At 36.9% G+C, this 17,249-nt stretch overlaps 1 protein-coding gene across 10 annotated transcripts in view; it reads left to right on the forward strand.

The window, feature by feature from the left end:
- Positions 1–17,249, forward strand: part of TET1 (tet methylcytosine dioxygenase 1) — a 147,982-nt gene that overhangs the window by 114,488 nt on the left and 16,245 nt on the right. For all 10 annotated transcript variants that reach the window (XM_082408571.1, XM_082408575.1, XM_082408572.1 and 7 more), the window contains 2 exons: positions 11,954–12,165; positions 16,823–16,973. In XM_082408571.1, coding sequence (XP_082264697.1) covers positions 11,954–12,165; positions 16,823–16,973 — 363 coding nt within the window. The remainder of the gene's footprint in view (positions 1–11,953; positions 12,166–16,822; positions 16,974–17,249) is intronic.

Raw genomic sequence — 17,249 nt, forward strand, 5'->3', positions numbered from 1 at the left:
CACTATTGCGGCCTCTCTTGTTGCGGAGCACAGGCTCCAGACGCGCAGGCTCAGTAGTTGTGGCTCACGGGCCTAGTTGCTCCGCGGCATGTGGGATCCTCCCGGACCGGGGCACGAACCCGTGTCCCCTGCATTGGCAGCGGATTCTCAACCACTGCGCCACCAGGGAAGCCCGGGGTTACTCTTTGTTGTGGTGTGTGGGCTTCTCATTGCGGTGGCTTCTCTTGTTGCGGAGCATGGGCTCTAGGCGCGCAGGCTTCACTAGTTGTGGCGCACGGGCTTAGTTGCTCCGCGGCATGTGGGAACTTCCTGGACCAGGGATCGAATCTGTGTTGCCTGCATTGGCAGGCGGATTCTTAACCGCTGTGCCACCAGGGAAGTCCCTCTATCTTATTTTTATCATGCTGCCCTTGCCTCCTTTTCTTGAAGGGAGGTGTTAGGGTTAGGTCACATACAGAAAGCCTAACAACAAATTATAACTGGGTAGCACAGCTTTCTAAGCCAGTTTCACAATGTTTTGCCTTTGTTCTTAACACTTTTAATCTTGGAAATGTTTCTTTGCCAGGTGGTCATTAACACTCCTCCTTAATTGTTAGCCTTTGACAGACATTTGTGACTTTTCTCTGCTGTCACTTTGGATCTGGTCAGGGAGTGGTTACCTTGTTATTCAGTAGATCTTGGTGGAAAGGGTGATGTAGTTTCTTGGATACAGTAGGCTCTATTAACTCCCTATACTACCCACCTCCATCCCCCCCACCCCGCCCCAACTGAGCCTTTGAGATGATGACTGGAGTTGGGAGAAGAATTCAAACAGCAAGCTTCCCCAGATGGTTCAAGTGCTGAGTAATTCACACCAGGCCCCCAGTTCACGGGTTCCCCTATGTAAGATTTTTTATTAGTCAATAGAGCAGGTGTGGCAATGAGTATGTACAAGTGAATGTTTTATTGCCTATTTAGGTGTGATGTGACCAGAGTTTTTGGGGTGAGGTGTAAACCAAGCTGAAGTAGCTAAAAGTTTTAAAACCATCTAACCTGGATTTATACATTTATATAATCTTCAAAGACTTCCCTTTTTTTATTCCTTTGTTCCAAGTTTCTGCCTAGTATCTGCCTTGGTTGTCTTCACCCTATACCATGGTACTGCTTATTTCTGTGCCCAAATCAGGCACCTCTTTGTGTATTACCATGTCAACATAATAAAGGGGTAGTTGGTGTCCTGGGCTACTTGTTTGCTGTCTGCAAAATCTTGCTAATGTGAAAAAAACCATTTTATACTTCAATGATCAAAATTAGGCAAAAGCTGAGAGGTTGATGCTATCAGTTGATGTTAAACTGACTTACATTTTTCACTGTCCTTGCTTTTCTTTTGTTATAAAACATTTTTCTTCACTTAATCCTACTGTCCACTAATGTACCATTAGAACTACTTTTATGTTAGCTTGCTTGCTTATAGAGTTCTTTTTTTTTTTTGGCTGCATGTGGGCTTTCTCTAGTTGTGGTGAGTGGGCTTCTCATTGCGGTGGCTTCTCTTGTTGTGGAGCATGGGCTCTAGGTGCACGGGCTTCAGTAGTTGTGGCTCTCAGGCTCTAGAGCGCAGGCTTAGTAGTTGTGGCGCATGGGCTTAGTTGCTCCGCGGCATGTGGGATCTTCCTGGATCAGGGCTTGAACTTGTGTCCCCTGCATTGGCAGGCAGATTCTTAACCTCTGCACCACCAGGGAAGTCCCATAGAGTTCATTTTTTAAGGAAACTTTTTATTGAACTGTAATATACACAAAGAAAGTACACAAGTCACAAGTGTGTAGCACATTGAAGTTTTACAAAGTCAAACCATCCAGATCAAGAAATAAATTATATCACCACCACCCCAGAACACCCTGCATGCGCCTAATCATCACCACCACCACCCCCAAAGGTTGAAGTTCATTAGCTATGATATATAGGCGGATTTAAATGGATGATTTTGGTTTTATGGGGTGGGGTGGCCACCATCATTTTGTTTTGAAAATTTAACCCTAATTTTCTCTCACATGGGTTATGGATAAGCTCAAAAGTGATCTCTCTTTGGTAATATACCCGACACTTGACATAAACGTTGCTCCTAGCTGTGATTCTAGCCGAGTCCTTCTGTGGAGCCCAGATTTTTATTGGAGCTGATGTAGGACCCTAGTCACTGCTGCATCTTTAGAGCTAAGATTGTATTACAACGATTATTTTATTTGTTCTTTTTTTTAAGTAACATAGTTCTGTAATGTTTATACAATTATTAAATTTAAATTTTAAACTAAAATTAAATTCAGTGTTAATTTGAAGTATCCAATCAGAAAATTAAAGTTCCATATGAAATTAAAATTAAATTTTAAAAGTCTATTATTTTCAAAATTTAAAACACATCTTAGTTTTACCCTCTGAGATGATAATTAGCAATTTTGGGTATACCCAAACTAAGAGCTAGGGTGTTAAAAATTGCAATTAAAAATTATGGACAAATGCTGAAGCATGTTAAGCAGAAGAGTGACAGTCAGTAAAACTTCTGGTAAAAACTTTTTATTCTACAACTTCCTAAATTTGAAGAAAGTTTGATTAAATGAACATAGGATTGTTTTCGAGCACAGGCTACTCAAGAGTTTTTGATTCTCTTTGCATACTGAAATAGAATATATAGCTCAATTCTTCATGGGTTGTTTGAATGCAGTATTAGAAATTATAAAAAAGCCTTCAAAGAAATTGCTTAATGTAAAAAAAGGCTGGGGCTTCCCTGGTGGCGCAGTGGTTGAGAGTCTGCCTGCTAATGCGGGGGACACGGGTTCGAGCCCTGGTCTGGGAGGATCCCGCATGCCGCGGAGCGGCTGGGCCCGTGAGCCACAAATGCTGAGCCTGCACGTCTGGAGCCTGTGCTCTGCAGCGGGAGAGGCCGCGATAGTGAGAGGCCCGTGCACCGCGATGAGGAGTGGCCCCCGCTTGCCGCAGCTGGAGGAAGCCCTCGCACAGGGGTGAAGACCCAACACAGCCAAAATAAATAAATAAATAATAAAGGTGCTAATAATTTAAAAAAAAAAAAAAAAAAAAAAAAAGGCTGAAAAAGGATGGATTCTTCCCAAATTCTTAATTTATAACTTAGTAAAGAATAAATATTTTTCTTGTTGTTAAAAACGTTTTTACTATAAAAAAATTAATCTACTGGTGAAATTTATTTTGTCATTGTTTACCTAGTAAGTAAAAAGTCAATATCTCGGGACTTCCCTGGTGGCGCAGTGGTTAAGAATCCGCCTGCCAATGCAGGGGACATGGGTTCGAGCCCTGGTCCAGGAAGATCCCACATGCCATGGAGCAACTAAGCCTGTGTACTGCAACTACTGAGCCCACATGCCACGAGTCCGTGCTCCACAACAAAAGAAGCCACGACAACGAGAGGCCCACACACCGCGACAGAGTAGCCCCTGCTCACTGCAACTAGAGAAAGCCCACAAGCAGCAACGAAAACCCAACGCAGCCACAAAAAAAAAAAAAAAAATTCCCCTTCATTTTCCACGTGTCCTTTTTTTTCCCCCTTAAATATTTATATATTTATCTGCTTGCACCCAGTCTTAGTTGTGGCAGGCGGGCTCCTTAGTGCAGCATGCATGTGGAATCTAGTTCCCTGACCAGGGATCGAACCCCGGTACCCTGCATTGGGAGCTCGGAGTCTTAACCACCACACCACCAGGGAAGTTCCATGTGTGTGTCCATTTTTGTTGACATTGTTCATTGGCCCATTAGGTTAGACCATTGCTGGGCTGCTACTGCATTTTTTGCTATAGTTTTGTAGAAAAGTTTTAAATTTAGAAGGACATTTCCCTCTCAGTTGTTTAAAAAATCTTTTTCATGACTTAATGTTCATTTAATCTTTCATATGAATTTTAGAAACAAGCTAAATATATCTTAGAATGGGGAGTAGATTAGTGGCTAGAATTAAAATCTTTTAATGTCTAACCTTCCAGCTAGGAACAGCTTAATTAAGATTTATTTACATGCATTTCCCTTATGATAATCCTTACAGCTATGCTTAATTTGAGCTGTAAACCAGACTTCTATTTGGTTATTGCTGGTATATATTAAAGTTGTTGAGTCCTCAACAGTTATAAGGAGCCACCTGTTTTACTCTCTTTAAAAATCCAGTAGAGTTTTCTTTGATTCTCTTGAATTTTCTAGAAAGAATTTTCTGTAAAAAAAAAATTGTCTTCCAATTATAATACCACTTGTTTCTTTTTATTTTTTTTTTATCACATTGTCTATTTGATCTAAATTCTCACCTTTAATCCTAGTTTTCAGAAGTAATAGTTTGATTAGCCTTTGTATGTTCAAATATCTGCAGGTACCAGCAAATGTAGTAGTAATTCTGATCCAACAAACAAAATGCTGTGTTTCCAAAATAACAATTACAAAGTCTATATACCAGTAAGGGAAATGAGTGATTACAGTGGAAGATAATTAGATGTCAGTGTACCATTCATTGACATTATGAATATTTTTTTGTTTTGTACAAAGCAAGAATGTATATATCTAATGTTCTCTGGATTTTGGAGGCAGGGGAATTAAAAAGCTACTTTACTTTTTCTGTTACCTATATAAATATACTATGGCTAGAAGCTGAGTTTGCCTGCTATAGTGGAAACTGCTCTTGGTCTTTGAGACCCTTCTTTCTATGCCCTAAGAATATAAAAATATTGTTACAGTGTAGGAGGGTTCCTTTTTTCTACACCGTCTCCATCATTTATTATTTGTAGACTTTTTAATGATGGCCATTCTGACTGGTGTGTAGTGGTACCTCATTGTAGTCTTGATTTGCATTTCTTTAATAATTTGCAAGGTTGAGCATCTTTTCATGTGCCTGTTGGCCATCTGTGTTCTATTTTGGAGAAATGTCTTTAGCTCTTCTGCCCATTTTGTGATTGGCGTGTTTGGGTTTTTTTGTTGTTGTTATTGAGCTGTATGAGCTGTTTGTACATTTTGGAGATTAATCCCTTGTCGGTCACATCGTTTGCAAATACCTTCCATTCCGTATATTGTCTTTTCATCTTATTTATGGTTTCCTTTGCTGTGCAAAAGCTTATAAGTTTGATTAGGCTCTTTAGAAACTTACTGTTCATTATCAGCTACTTTTCAAAATTGAGAGCATAAGGTCTTCATTTCCTTCTCCAAATTAGTTTGCACCAGTATTTTTTCCTTGATAGTTGCTTTTGATGTTAATTTCTCTAGAAATTATAGGAGGATTTGATTAGACACAGCTTTAATAGCTACCCAGAACTCTTTTGCTCAAATAATTTTGATGATAATTTAGAGAAAATAGAAAATGCAGGATTTAAACTCAGGAGAGAAATAATGATAACAATACAATGGATTTTAAATACTAATTTTAATCAGAAAAGTTGTATTTAATACATTAATTAATGAGAATGGCTTTTTCTGTGGAAATCCTACTTCAGTTTTCTCTGTGATACAAAGTATTGAAATGTAGTGGTCACAGGGATAAATACTAAGTATGGGAATAAATTCTCAGAGCATACCAATCTCCAATCACTGGTCATTTTGATTTCAGCTGCTGTTTACTTTCTCAGCATCATCTCTAAATGTATGAGTGTCCTATCTTAAGTTAACAGTAAAATATGTTAGAGTAGCCAGAACAATCTTGAGAAAGAAGAGCAAAGTTGGAAGGCTCACACTTCCATATGGCCAGGCAATTCCACTCCTAGGTATATACCCAAGAGAAATGAAAATGTGTCTATATAAAAACTTGTTACATGAATGTTGATAGCAGCATCAATCATAATAGCAAAAGTTGAAACAATCCAAATGGCAACCAATGAATGGATAAACATAAAGTTGAATATCCATGCAATGGAATATTATTTGGCAATAAAAAGGAATGAGGTACTGATAAATACTATAAACATGAATGAGCATTATGCTAAGTAAAAGAAGCCAGAAACAAAAGGTCACATGTTAGAGGATTCCATTTATATGAAATGTCCCAAATAAGCAAAACTTACAGAAATACAAAGTAGAGTAATGGTGGCCAAGAAAAGAGAGAAATTTGGCATGAGTGCTAATGGGGTTCTTTTCAGAGAATGAAAATGTTCTAAAATTATATATTGATGGTAATGGTTGGCCAACTCTGAATGTACTAATAACCATTGAATTGCATACTTTAAAAGGATGAATTTCGTGATATTTAAATTAACGTTTCAATAAAGTGATATCAAAAGACAAGTGGATGGTGGGACTTTCCTGGTGGCGCAGTGGTTAAGACTCTGCACTCCCAATGCTGGGGGCCTGGGTTTGATCCCTGGTCGGGAACTAGATCCCACATGCGAGCCGAAACTAAGGAGCCCACCTGCCACAACTAAGAAGCTGGTGGGCCGCAACTAAGGAGCCCGCCTGCCACTAAGACCTGATGCAACCAAATAAATAAATACATATTAAAAAAAAAAAAAAAGACAAGTGGATGGTATTTACAAAAGCCATTTATTTAAAACATTCTTCATTCCAACATTATTCAATTTGGGTTATGATTTTAGCACAAGTCCTAAAAGAATGTGTGATGTTTCACAGATATAACAATTGCATAGCATGTAATATAAGAATATTAAAAAGTGACAGGACAGTAGTCATGATCATTACATTACTCAGATGTTTGGGTGCATCATTTACCATCTAAAGTGAGTGTCAGGCTTCCCTGGTGGCACAGTGGTTAAGAATCCGCCTGCCAATGCAGGGCCCTGGTCCAGGAAGATCCCACGTGCCGCAGAGCAACTAAGCCCGTTCATGCGCTCTAGAGCCCGTGAGCCACAACTACGGAGCCCGTGTGCCTAGAGCCCGTGCTCCGAAACAAAGAGAAGCCACTGCAATGAGAAGCCCACGCACCGCAACGAAGAGTAGCCCCAACTCGCCGCAAGTAGAGAAAGTAAGCGCTCAGCAATGAAGACCCAACGCAGCCAAAAATAAAATAAAATAAATAAATTTATAAAGTGAGTCTGTCATGAGGCCCCAGCTTCAATAGCTTGCCAATCAATACTTTGTTCCAGTTACAAAAAAATGTGGTTATCTCCAAAAGTTTTAAAATTTAGACTATTCATATCACTTAAAATCTGTTTCTGAAATGAGAGTTTCCGTCTTATTAATAGTATCACTTGTTTTTGAAATTTTCATAAAATGCAACCACATTGGGTTTTGTGGGTTTTAACCATTCGTTCAACAAATATTTGATGAGAGCCTCCCATGAGCTGAGTTCTGTGCTCAGGAGCCAAGTATGCAGTAATAAAGCAAAGAGACAAAATAGTGGGTAATATTTATTAGATCCGAGGTCTGTGCTACTATAGAAAGGTTAATAAAATTGCTACAATGTCCTGAGCCAGTAAATGACTAAGCAGTTTCTGTTTTTTGTTTTAAATTTAGGTTAAGATACACTTTTAATTTTAGTGTGATATACATGCAGAAGACTTCAGAAATCCCTAAGGTCACAGAATTTTTCTGAAGTGTACACACTGGTGTAACCAGCAGTCAATATTACTTGCCCCTCAGAAGTACTCTTGCCCCCTCCCAGTCACTAGCTACTCCCTAAAGAGTAACCACTCTCCTGCCTTCTAACATTATTGATTAATCTTGCCTGATTTGAACTTTATGAAAATGCAGTCTTGTAATATGTATTCTTCTGCATATGTCTTCTGTCGTCTTCCTCACGGCATTATAATTGTGAGATTAAGCCATGTTGCTTGTAACTGTAGATCATTCTCATCTCATTGAGCCATTCTTCTGGTGATTAACATTTGGGTTTTTACCAGTTTTGGGTTGTCATCAATAGTGGTGTTATCTTTAGGAAATATAAGGATACATTTCTGTTTGTTATATACCTAGAAGTGGAATTGCTGAGGGGGCGGAATATGCATATGTGCAGCTTTGGTTGATACTATCACATAGTTTTCCAAAGTGGTTATCATTTTTTTACATTCTCATATGAGTAATGTACCAGTGTTCCAGTTGCTCTACATTCTTATCAACACTTGACATTTCCTATCTTTTTCATTTTAGACAATCTCCTGGGTCTGTAGTGCTTTTTTTAAAAAAAATATTTATTTATGGCTGTGTTGGGTCTTCGTTTCTGTGAGAGGGCTTTCTCTAGTTGCGGCAAGTGAGGGCCACTCTTCATCGCGGTGCGCGGGTCTCTCACTATCGTGGCCTCTCTTGTTGCGGAGCAAAGGCTCCAGACGCGCAGGCTCAGCAATTGTGGCTCACGGGCCCAGCCGCTCCGCGGCATGTGGGATCTTCCCAGACCAGGGCTCGAACCCGTGTCCCCTGCATTGGCAGGCAGATTCTCAACCACTGCGCCACCAGGGAAGCCCTGTAGTGCTTTTTTAAAGAAGACTTTCCTCTCTTTTTTTGTGTGGTAAAATAACACATAATGTAAAATTTACCATCTTAACCATTTTTAAGTGTACAGTTCAGTAGTATTATGTATATTCACATTGTTGTGAAACAGATCTCCAGAACATTTTCATGTTGCAAATCTGAAACCCTATACTCCTTAAACAGCTCCCTATTTTTCTATGACCCTAGCCCCTAACACCATTCTACTTTATGTTTCTATGAATTTGAATATGATTTGTAAGTAAAATCATGAATGTTTGTCTTTTCATGACGGGCTTATTTCACTTTGAATTATGTCCTCAAGGTTCATCCATTTGCCACATGACAGGATTTCCTTACTTTTTAAGTCTGAATAATATTCCTTTGTGTGATTCAATGAACATGGGTTTGCAAATATTTGTTTCAGACCTTACTTTCAGTTCTTTTGGATATATATTCAGAAGTGGGATTGCTTGGTCATATGGTAGTTCTATTTTTAATTTTTTGAGGAACTTCATACTGTTTTCCATGGCAGTTACACCATTTTATAACCCCACCCACATATGTAGTCCTTTTAAGTTTTTTTACTTTGCTAGATGACTAATAATGTTGAGCATATTTTCATATGCTCAACATCTGTTTGGATATTGTCTTGTGTTGAGCTTATTTAATTTTTTCAGCCAGTTTTCTACTTTGCTTTTATTACTCATTTGAGGAAGTTCTTTATATATTTTGGGTAAGAATAATTTGTCGATTATATATATTGCAGCTATGTCTCCCACTGTATTGATTGCCTTTATACTTAATCTTTTGTTAGTTAATGCTTTTGATAAACAGAAGTTCTTAATTTTAATATATTCCCGTTTCTTAACTTTTTCCTTTAGGATTATTAAATTTGGTAATCTATTTTAAAATATTATACATATTCCAGGTCTTGAAGGTGTTTTCTTCTAAAAACTTAATGATTATCTTTCATAGTTAGATCTACAACATAACTTGTCACTCGTGTGAAGTAGGCATCAAGATTCTTTTCTTTTTCCCATATGGATGTCTATCCAGTACCATTTATTGAAAGACTGCTTTTTTGCATTTCACTGCAGTGTCAACTTCGTTATACGTCAGGTGACCATATTTATATGGATCTCCTGCACTCTGTTTTGTTCCATTGATCTCCTTATCTGTCATTGCACTGATACTAGAGTATCTTAATTACTATAACTTTACAGTAGATCTTGATACCTGATAAATCACTTTCTCTGTCTTTGTTCCTTGTCACTTCTTGGTCCTTTGCATTTCCATATAAACTTTGCAACAAGTTTGTCAATTCCACCCCCAAACAAAACTAATTCTGGTAGGGTTTATATATATATATATATATATATATATATATACACACACATATACACACATGAATTTATTTATTTATTTATTTTTGGCTGTGTTGGGTCTTCGTTGCTGCGTGGGCTTTCTCTAGTTGCGGTGAGCGGGGGCTACTCTTCGATATGGTGCCCAGGCGTCTCATTGTGGTGGCTTCTCTTGTTGCGGAGCACAGGCTCTAGACGCATGGGCTCAGTAGCTGTGGCACACGGGCTTAGTTGCTCTGTGGCACGTGGGATCTTCCTGGACCAGGGATCGATGCCGTATCCACTGCATTGGCAGGTGGTTTCTTAACCACTGCGCCACCAGGGAAGTCCCTCTGGAAGGGTTTTGATTGGAATTGTATCAAATCTAGAAACCAATTTCGGGGAAATTGATGTCATTATAATAATTACTCTTTCATGAAAATGGTATCTCTCTTCATTTATTTAGGTCTTCTTTAATTTCTTTCAATAATATTTTTATAGTTTTCAAAGGTCTTATACAGGTTTAATACTTGTCTTACTCCTTTTAGACTGCTATGAGAAAATATCAGACTGGGTGGCTTATAAACAACAGAAATTTATATCTCACAGTTCTGGGGTTTGGAACTTGAAGATCAGGGTGCCAGCATGATTGGTGGTCCCTCCTCTCTTTGTGTCTTCATGTGGTAAAAGGGGCTGCATAGCTCTGTGGGGTCTCTTTTATAAGAACACTAATCCCACTCATGAGAGCTTCCCCCTCATGACCTAATCACCTCCCCAAGGCTCCACCTATTAATACCATTGTTGGGATTTGGGATTTATTTTATGAATTGGGGGTGGACATAAATACCCATACCATAGCAATACTTAAGCAGCTTATTAAACCTATATCTGACTTTAAAGACTCATTATGTTTAATTTTCCATTATTCACTGAAGGAAATATGGAAGATCTGGCAAAGGCACAGATACAATGAATACATAGCATTTTAGCATTTCCCACACAAAGACTGGATCACTATAACTTTGTTGGTTTGACAACATGAAGATTTATCTGGTGTAATTTTGTTTGATACAATATATCATTTTGCGTTTGAGCTTATTTGAAAGCAAATGTATTCTTATTTGGCTGTTAAAGGACATATAAATATAGAAAAAAATTTTAATATACGTAATTGTGTTTAGGGGGAAGGTCCTAAAGCCAACTCTACTCAAGGGATGCCTTGGTAGCAATGATTGTTAACCATCTGGAGTGACAGAAGAAAGTGATATTGGGTAACTAACATCTTAAGAAGTTTCATCTCAAGTTTTTGTAATATTATAGCAACAAAAATGGAATATTAATTATGCTATTGGGTGCTCCATTCTCGTCACAGGGGTGGGCAGTTTCATCATTTACTGATTATGTACTGATTAATGTGATCAGTCTCACTGTAAATTTGTGATATATGGAGGGACTTTTAAACATAGTTGGATGGTTTTACATGATGTCAATATTTTAATGTAATTAAAAAAATAAACACTAGGATAAACACTAGGACCACTGGGCAGTATTTTAAATACTCAGGAATCCTTTTTTAGCAACTCATGGTTATGATGCAGTGTCAGATAAAAGGATAAATATTCAAAATGAATTGTTATAATTTGCATTCTCCATGTCAGGTAGACCACCTTAATCTTATGATAAGATAGGTATGATAAATCCCTGTGATAGCATGGAAAAAAATCACAGGAATTGCAGGAGTATTGCTTTATGTATTAGTTATTCTATATGGCAAAACCATGTGCCCAAGGAAAACATCAATAACTTTCCTCAGATGCTAAATACAGTGCTCAGAGTTTATTTTTAATGCTGGGAGTACTAGGTTATTTCTATCTAGCTAGATTTGTCCTGTTGTGGCAATTATGGAAGAGCAGATGAGTTAATTAGGCTCTTTTCCATGGGATCCTCTGTTGTCTGTTTTGCAATACTGTATCAACAGTGAGATAAAATACAGACTGTTTCCACAGATTTCTGCCTGTTGTTTGTTAGTCAAGTAACCTTGGATACCCTGCGATGAGTTGTATGGGGGCAGCTAGTCTAACACCTGAAGGTCCTATAGGCTTCAACCCTTTAAGAAATAGTAATTTTTTAAAAATTAGAATGTAATGATGCAGAGCTTTAAAAACAATATCCACTGCATTCGACATTAGGTTTCTTGTTTTCCATAAATGTATGCATTCTGCTTTGGCAGGTTTTAAGAAGAAGCAGCGATGAAGAGAAAGTTCTTTGTCTCGTTCGACAGCGTGCAGGCCACCACTGTCCAACCGCTGTAATGGTGGTACTCATCATGGTATGGGACGGCATCCCTCTTCCAATGGCTGACAAATTGTACTCGCAGCTTACGGAAAGTCTAAAGTCATACAATGGTCATCCCACAGACCGAAGATGCACTCTCAATGAAAAGTAATCAAATCTGTTTTGTACTGTTTTGCCATTCAGTCTATTATATCATGTTAAATTAACTACCAACTACATATGTTATATGGGAGAACAGAATTTTAGGTATTGTTCAGCTAAAGAGTGAACATATCTTTAAAGAGAGACTTGGTTTCATAGTGGGTTAAGACCCATTTTAGAATATTCTCCTTTAGAATATTCTTTTCTTGCTTCTCTCTTTGGTACCTGATCCTTCTCACCCCTGGAGTCTGGAGGAGAGAGGTTTTTCTATAAAGGCACAGCTCCTCCATAAGGAATTGTACAATTTTGCATTTCCTATAGCACTATAAGAGAATATCTGTTTTTCTACAGTTTTCCAATGTTGTCAAACTTGAGTTTTTGCCCATCTAATAGGGGATAAATGTCATCAGTTTACGTTGATTTGAATTTTTCATATTATGAATAAGAGTATTTTTTCATATGGTTAAGAGCATTTGCCATTTGTTTGTTTTTTATTTTTTAAATTTTGTTGAAGCATAATTGATTTACAATGTTGTGTTTAATTTCTGCTGTACAGCAAAGTGACTCAGTATATATATATGTATATATATACATATTCTTTTCCATTTATGGTTTACCACAGGATATTGAATATAGTTCCCTGTGCTATGCAGGAGGACCTTGTTGTTTATCTAGCCTATATTATAACAGTTTGCGTCTGCGAATCCCAAACTCCCAGTTCTTCCCTCCCCCACCCCTTGGCAACCACAAGTCTGTTCTCTATATTTGTGAGACTGTTTTTGTTTTGTAGGTTTATTCATTTGTGTCGTATTTTAGATTCCATATGTAAGTGATATCATATGGTATTTGCCTTTTTCTTTCTGTCTTACTTCACTTAGTATGATAATCTCTAGTTGTATCCATGTTGCTACAAATGGCATTATTTTGTCCTTTTTTACGGTGAGCCATCTGTTAATTATTCTACCCCCTATTTCAAAAGGAGTATTCATTTTTTTCTCTCCCTTTGTGATTTAATTTCTAAATGCTTTTGCCACTTTGATATTTGTCTTTTTACTTCTGCTATGTCACCTTTTGCACAAGTTTTCTTTTTAATGTAATTTATTGTATCTATCTTTCCCCTTATTGTGTCTGAATTTTGAGTGGTATTTGAGAACATTTTTCTCTCACATGAGTTATAGAATAATTCACCCATGTTTTCTTTTATTGTTGAAATTGGAAATTTTTAAAATGTAAATCTCTGATGCATTTCAAATTTATGCTGGACAGAAGTGGGAAGAGGAGATCCATTTCTATTCTTTTTTCCATTTATCCCAATACTACTTACTAAAGAGTACTTCTTTTCCTCTTGATCTGAAATACTACCTTATACAAAAACTGTATATAATGGAGCCCTCTCTTTTATATGAATTCTGTATCACTGTCTGGTCTTTTCACGTACTAGTACCACATTTTTTAAGTTATAGAGGCATTATAATATATTTTAATATTTGGTAAGGCTAGCTCACTATTCTTGCTCTTTTTCAAGGCTTTCTTTGTTATTTTATGTTTGTGCTTCCAAATGAACTTTATAATCAATTTGTCTAGTTTTAAGATAAATCTAATGATATTTTTAATGGGATTGCATTAAATTAACTTAGAATAAACTGACATTGTTATGATATTGAATCTTCCAGTCCTATAATATGATTTATCTTTCCATTTGGTAAAGTTTACTTTTGTGTTCTTCAAGAGTGTTTTGTGTAGTTTTCCTCATAAAGTTCTTTCTTTTTTAAAAGAAATGTCATTATACAAATTATAAACAAAATATATATCATTCACTCTCTAACCTCCACACAAGATTATTTGTGTACCTTCCAGAACATTCCTTTATGTTTAAAATCATTTCATTATATTTTTGTTAATCTTCCTAATCCCAAGTATGTATACGTCATTTAATTTTTGAATTTTTGAATTTTATTTTGTTTTTTATACAGCAGTTTCTTATTACTTACCTATTTTATACATATTAGTTGTATACATCATTTTTAATGTCTCTATTTTGTTATGTGGATTCACAATAATAATAATACCTCTTGTATAGAGAAACAGTTCTAAATGATATACATATAAACTTATTTTTCCCAAGAATTCATAAATAGTTTTATTCTACTTCACTCAATGTAGATCCAGCCTATCGCTTTTTAAAAATTTTATATTTACAGAAATGATGCAAGAATATTTCAGTGAACTCTTATATACCCCTTACCTAGATTCCACAAATGTTAATGGTTTGTTACATTTACACTTATACACATGGTCACACATAAACACAAGCTTACATGTTATTATCATTATTGATTTTCTATACTTTCTTTCGGAATAATTTGTGAACTAGTTGCAAACTTTGTGACTTTTCCCCCTAAATAATACTTCAGAGGGTGTTTTCTAAGAATGAGGACATTCTCTTAACACCAGTACAATTATCAAAACCAGGAAGTTTCACTTAGATAAAATACTATTCTCTAATTCAACTATCATCTATTCTCCAGTAATACTTCATACTAATCTTCCCCTACCCATGATTTGATGGATTGAGTTGTTTTGTCTTTTGGGTCTTTTAATCCTTTTATCTCAGTCTTTTTTTGTGTTTCATGGCATTTCCTTTTTGAAAAGGACAGGCTAATTTTATAGACTGTTGCTCAATTTTGGATTGTAGGATTGTTTCTTCCTGATTTAATTCAATTCAGGAATTATTGGCAGGCCATAATATTAGGAGCTATTTTAAGTCTATTTGTCTCATCATTGGTGATGTTGACTGTTTAATAGAAACTTTTAGGTCTCACAGTTAAGAGTTAAACTACATTTTTCTACTTGTTTGGCAACTTCTTTGAAATTCTGCCATTTCAAATTTACCTTCTTTGATCCTATTTATATCCTATTTTTCTTCCTTTTCAAGTTATTGTAATCTTTTTCCCCTTTAAAAGCATATATTCCATCTTAGTGGAGGTTAGAATATTTGAACTATTCCTCCTTCCTTTTTTTCCTTCACAGTGTCTTAAATGATCCTTTTTATATTCAAATATATCAGACATTTTCCTGACTTTCACAACTAAAAATGCTTAGTTTTTTTTTTTTTAAGATTTTATTTATTTAATTTATTTTTGGCTGTGTCGGGTATTAGTTGCAGCACACGGGATCTTCTTTGAGGCGTGCGGGATCTGTCGTTGTGCCACGCGGGCTCTTCCTTGTGGTTCTCAGGCTTCTCTCTAGTTGTGGCATGCGGGTCTTCTCTTCTGTAGTTGTGGCGCACAGGTTCCAGAGCACGTGGGCTCTGTAGTTTGCGGCACGCCGGCTCCAGTTAAGGTGTGTGAGCTCAGTAGTTGTGGCACTCAGGCTTAGCTGCCCCGCAGCATGTGGGATCTTAGTTTCCTGACCAGGGATCAAACCCACATCCCCTGCATTGTAAGGCGGATTCTTTACCACTGGACCACCAGGGGGAGTCCAAAAATACTTACAGTTTTGATCTCTAAATTTCTATATTCTTTTTACTCACTGTTTTTTAAAAATGTGTTTTTTTTAATTGTATTTTTTTATTTAAGTAATTTTATTTATTTATTTATTTATTTATTTTTGTCTGCACTCGGTCTTCGTTGCTCCGTGCGGGCTTTCTCTAGTTGTGGCGAGCAGGGGCTGCTCTTCGTTGCAGTGCACGGGCTTCTCATTGCGGTGGCTTCTCTTGTTGTGGAGCACGGGCTCTAGGCTCGCAGGCTTCAGTAGTTGTGGCATGTGGGCTCAGTAGTTGTGGCTCGTGGGCTCTAGAGCACAGGCTCAGTAGTTGTGGCACACGGGCTTAGTTGCTCCACGGCATGTGGGATCTTCCTGGACCAGGGATTGAACCCGTGTCCCCTGCATTGGCAGGCAGATTCTTAACCACTGCGCCACCAGGGAAGTCCCTGTTTGTATTTTTAAGTCATATAAGTACTAATTCCATACTATTAGAAGTTTCAAGCATTATGCAAATAGGAACCACAAGGATGTACATTCCTTCTTTGGTTTCACATCTTTGTATGTATGTTCTTATCATTGTCATCCTTAGTATAGAGTCGTTTTGGGGTTTCAGAAATGCCCCCAAGGTTATAAAATTGCTCAGTCACTGAACAAAACGAGCTTCCTCCTCAATTTTTTCTCATGACATTTATAAAGGCTTTCTTTAAAATTGACAAAGTGATTTCACAGACAACACATATTATCCTTAATCAGTCCTCACAGGAGTATATCAATGTCATTTTACAAAGCAAGGATGAAGTCCAAAGAGATAATGAGATGCTTTAATTTTCACTTCTGACAGGAAACCAATCTAGGATTAAAATCCCGGCCCTTTATTTCCCTTCCTTGGACATCTCCAAATCAAACAAGTTACGGATATATCAGATCTGTATAGTTTGTTGCCTTTTATTTGGATTTACAATCTTGAACAAACATTTCAATTGAAGATTTAGTTATATTCAAGTACAGTTAGCCTTGTGTTGTTAACATAGCACTACTTTAAATAAGTAATAAAATAGATGTGTTAAAATCATTTCATTATCCATCTATACTTCTATAGTTATATGAACCTGAAATGTTCTATTTGAGGTATTGTCCTACTTTATCAGTTCATTCCCTTGCAATTACCATCTTACAGTCGTACCTGTACATGTCAAGGAATTGATCCAGAGACTTGCGGAGCTTCCTTCTCTTTTGGCTGTTCTTGGAGTATGTATTTCAATGGCTGCAAATTTGGTAGAAGCCCAAGTCCTAGAAGATTTAGAATTGATCCAAGTTCTCCCTTACACGTAAGTGTCCTTTTTACTTATGAATTGCACAGTGAATATATAAGTACATTCCTTTAAAAAATTTTTTTAATTGTAAAAAAATTAAATATTAACAAGTAGTGACAAAATAGTAACTATATGTATATATATATATGAAAATAGTTTAAAATTATAAATAATTTAGGTAAAGTCTTTAACTATCAACCCAAATTCCAATTGTCCCTGGCTCCCTCCTTCTTCTCCCCTAACCCCAAAGAGAATCACTGTTTAAAAAAAATCTAGAATTTTATACCCAGC

The sequence above is a fragment of the Balaenoptera borealis genome, assembly GCF_965194805.1.
Source record: "Balaenoptera borealis genome assembly, chromosome: 10".
Lineage (NCBI taxonomy): Eukaryota > Metazoa > Chordata > Mammalia > Artiodactyla > Balaenopteridae > Balaenoptera > Balaenoptera borealis.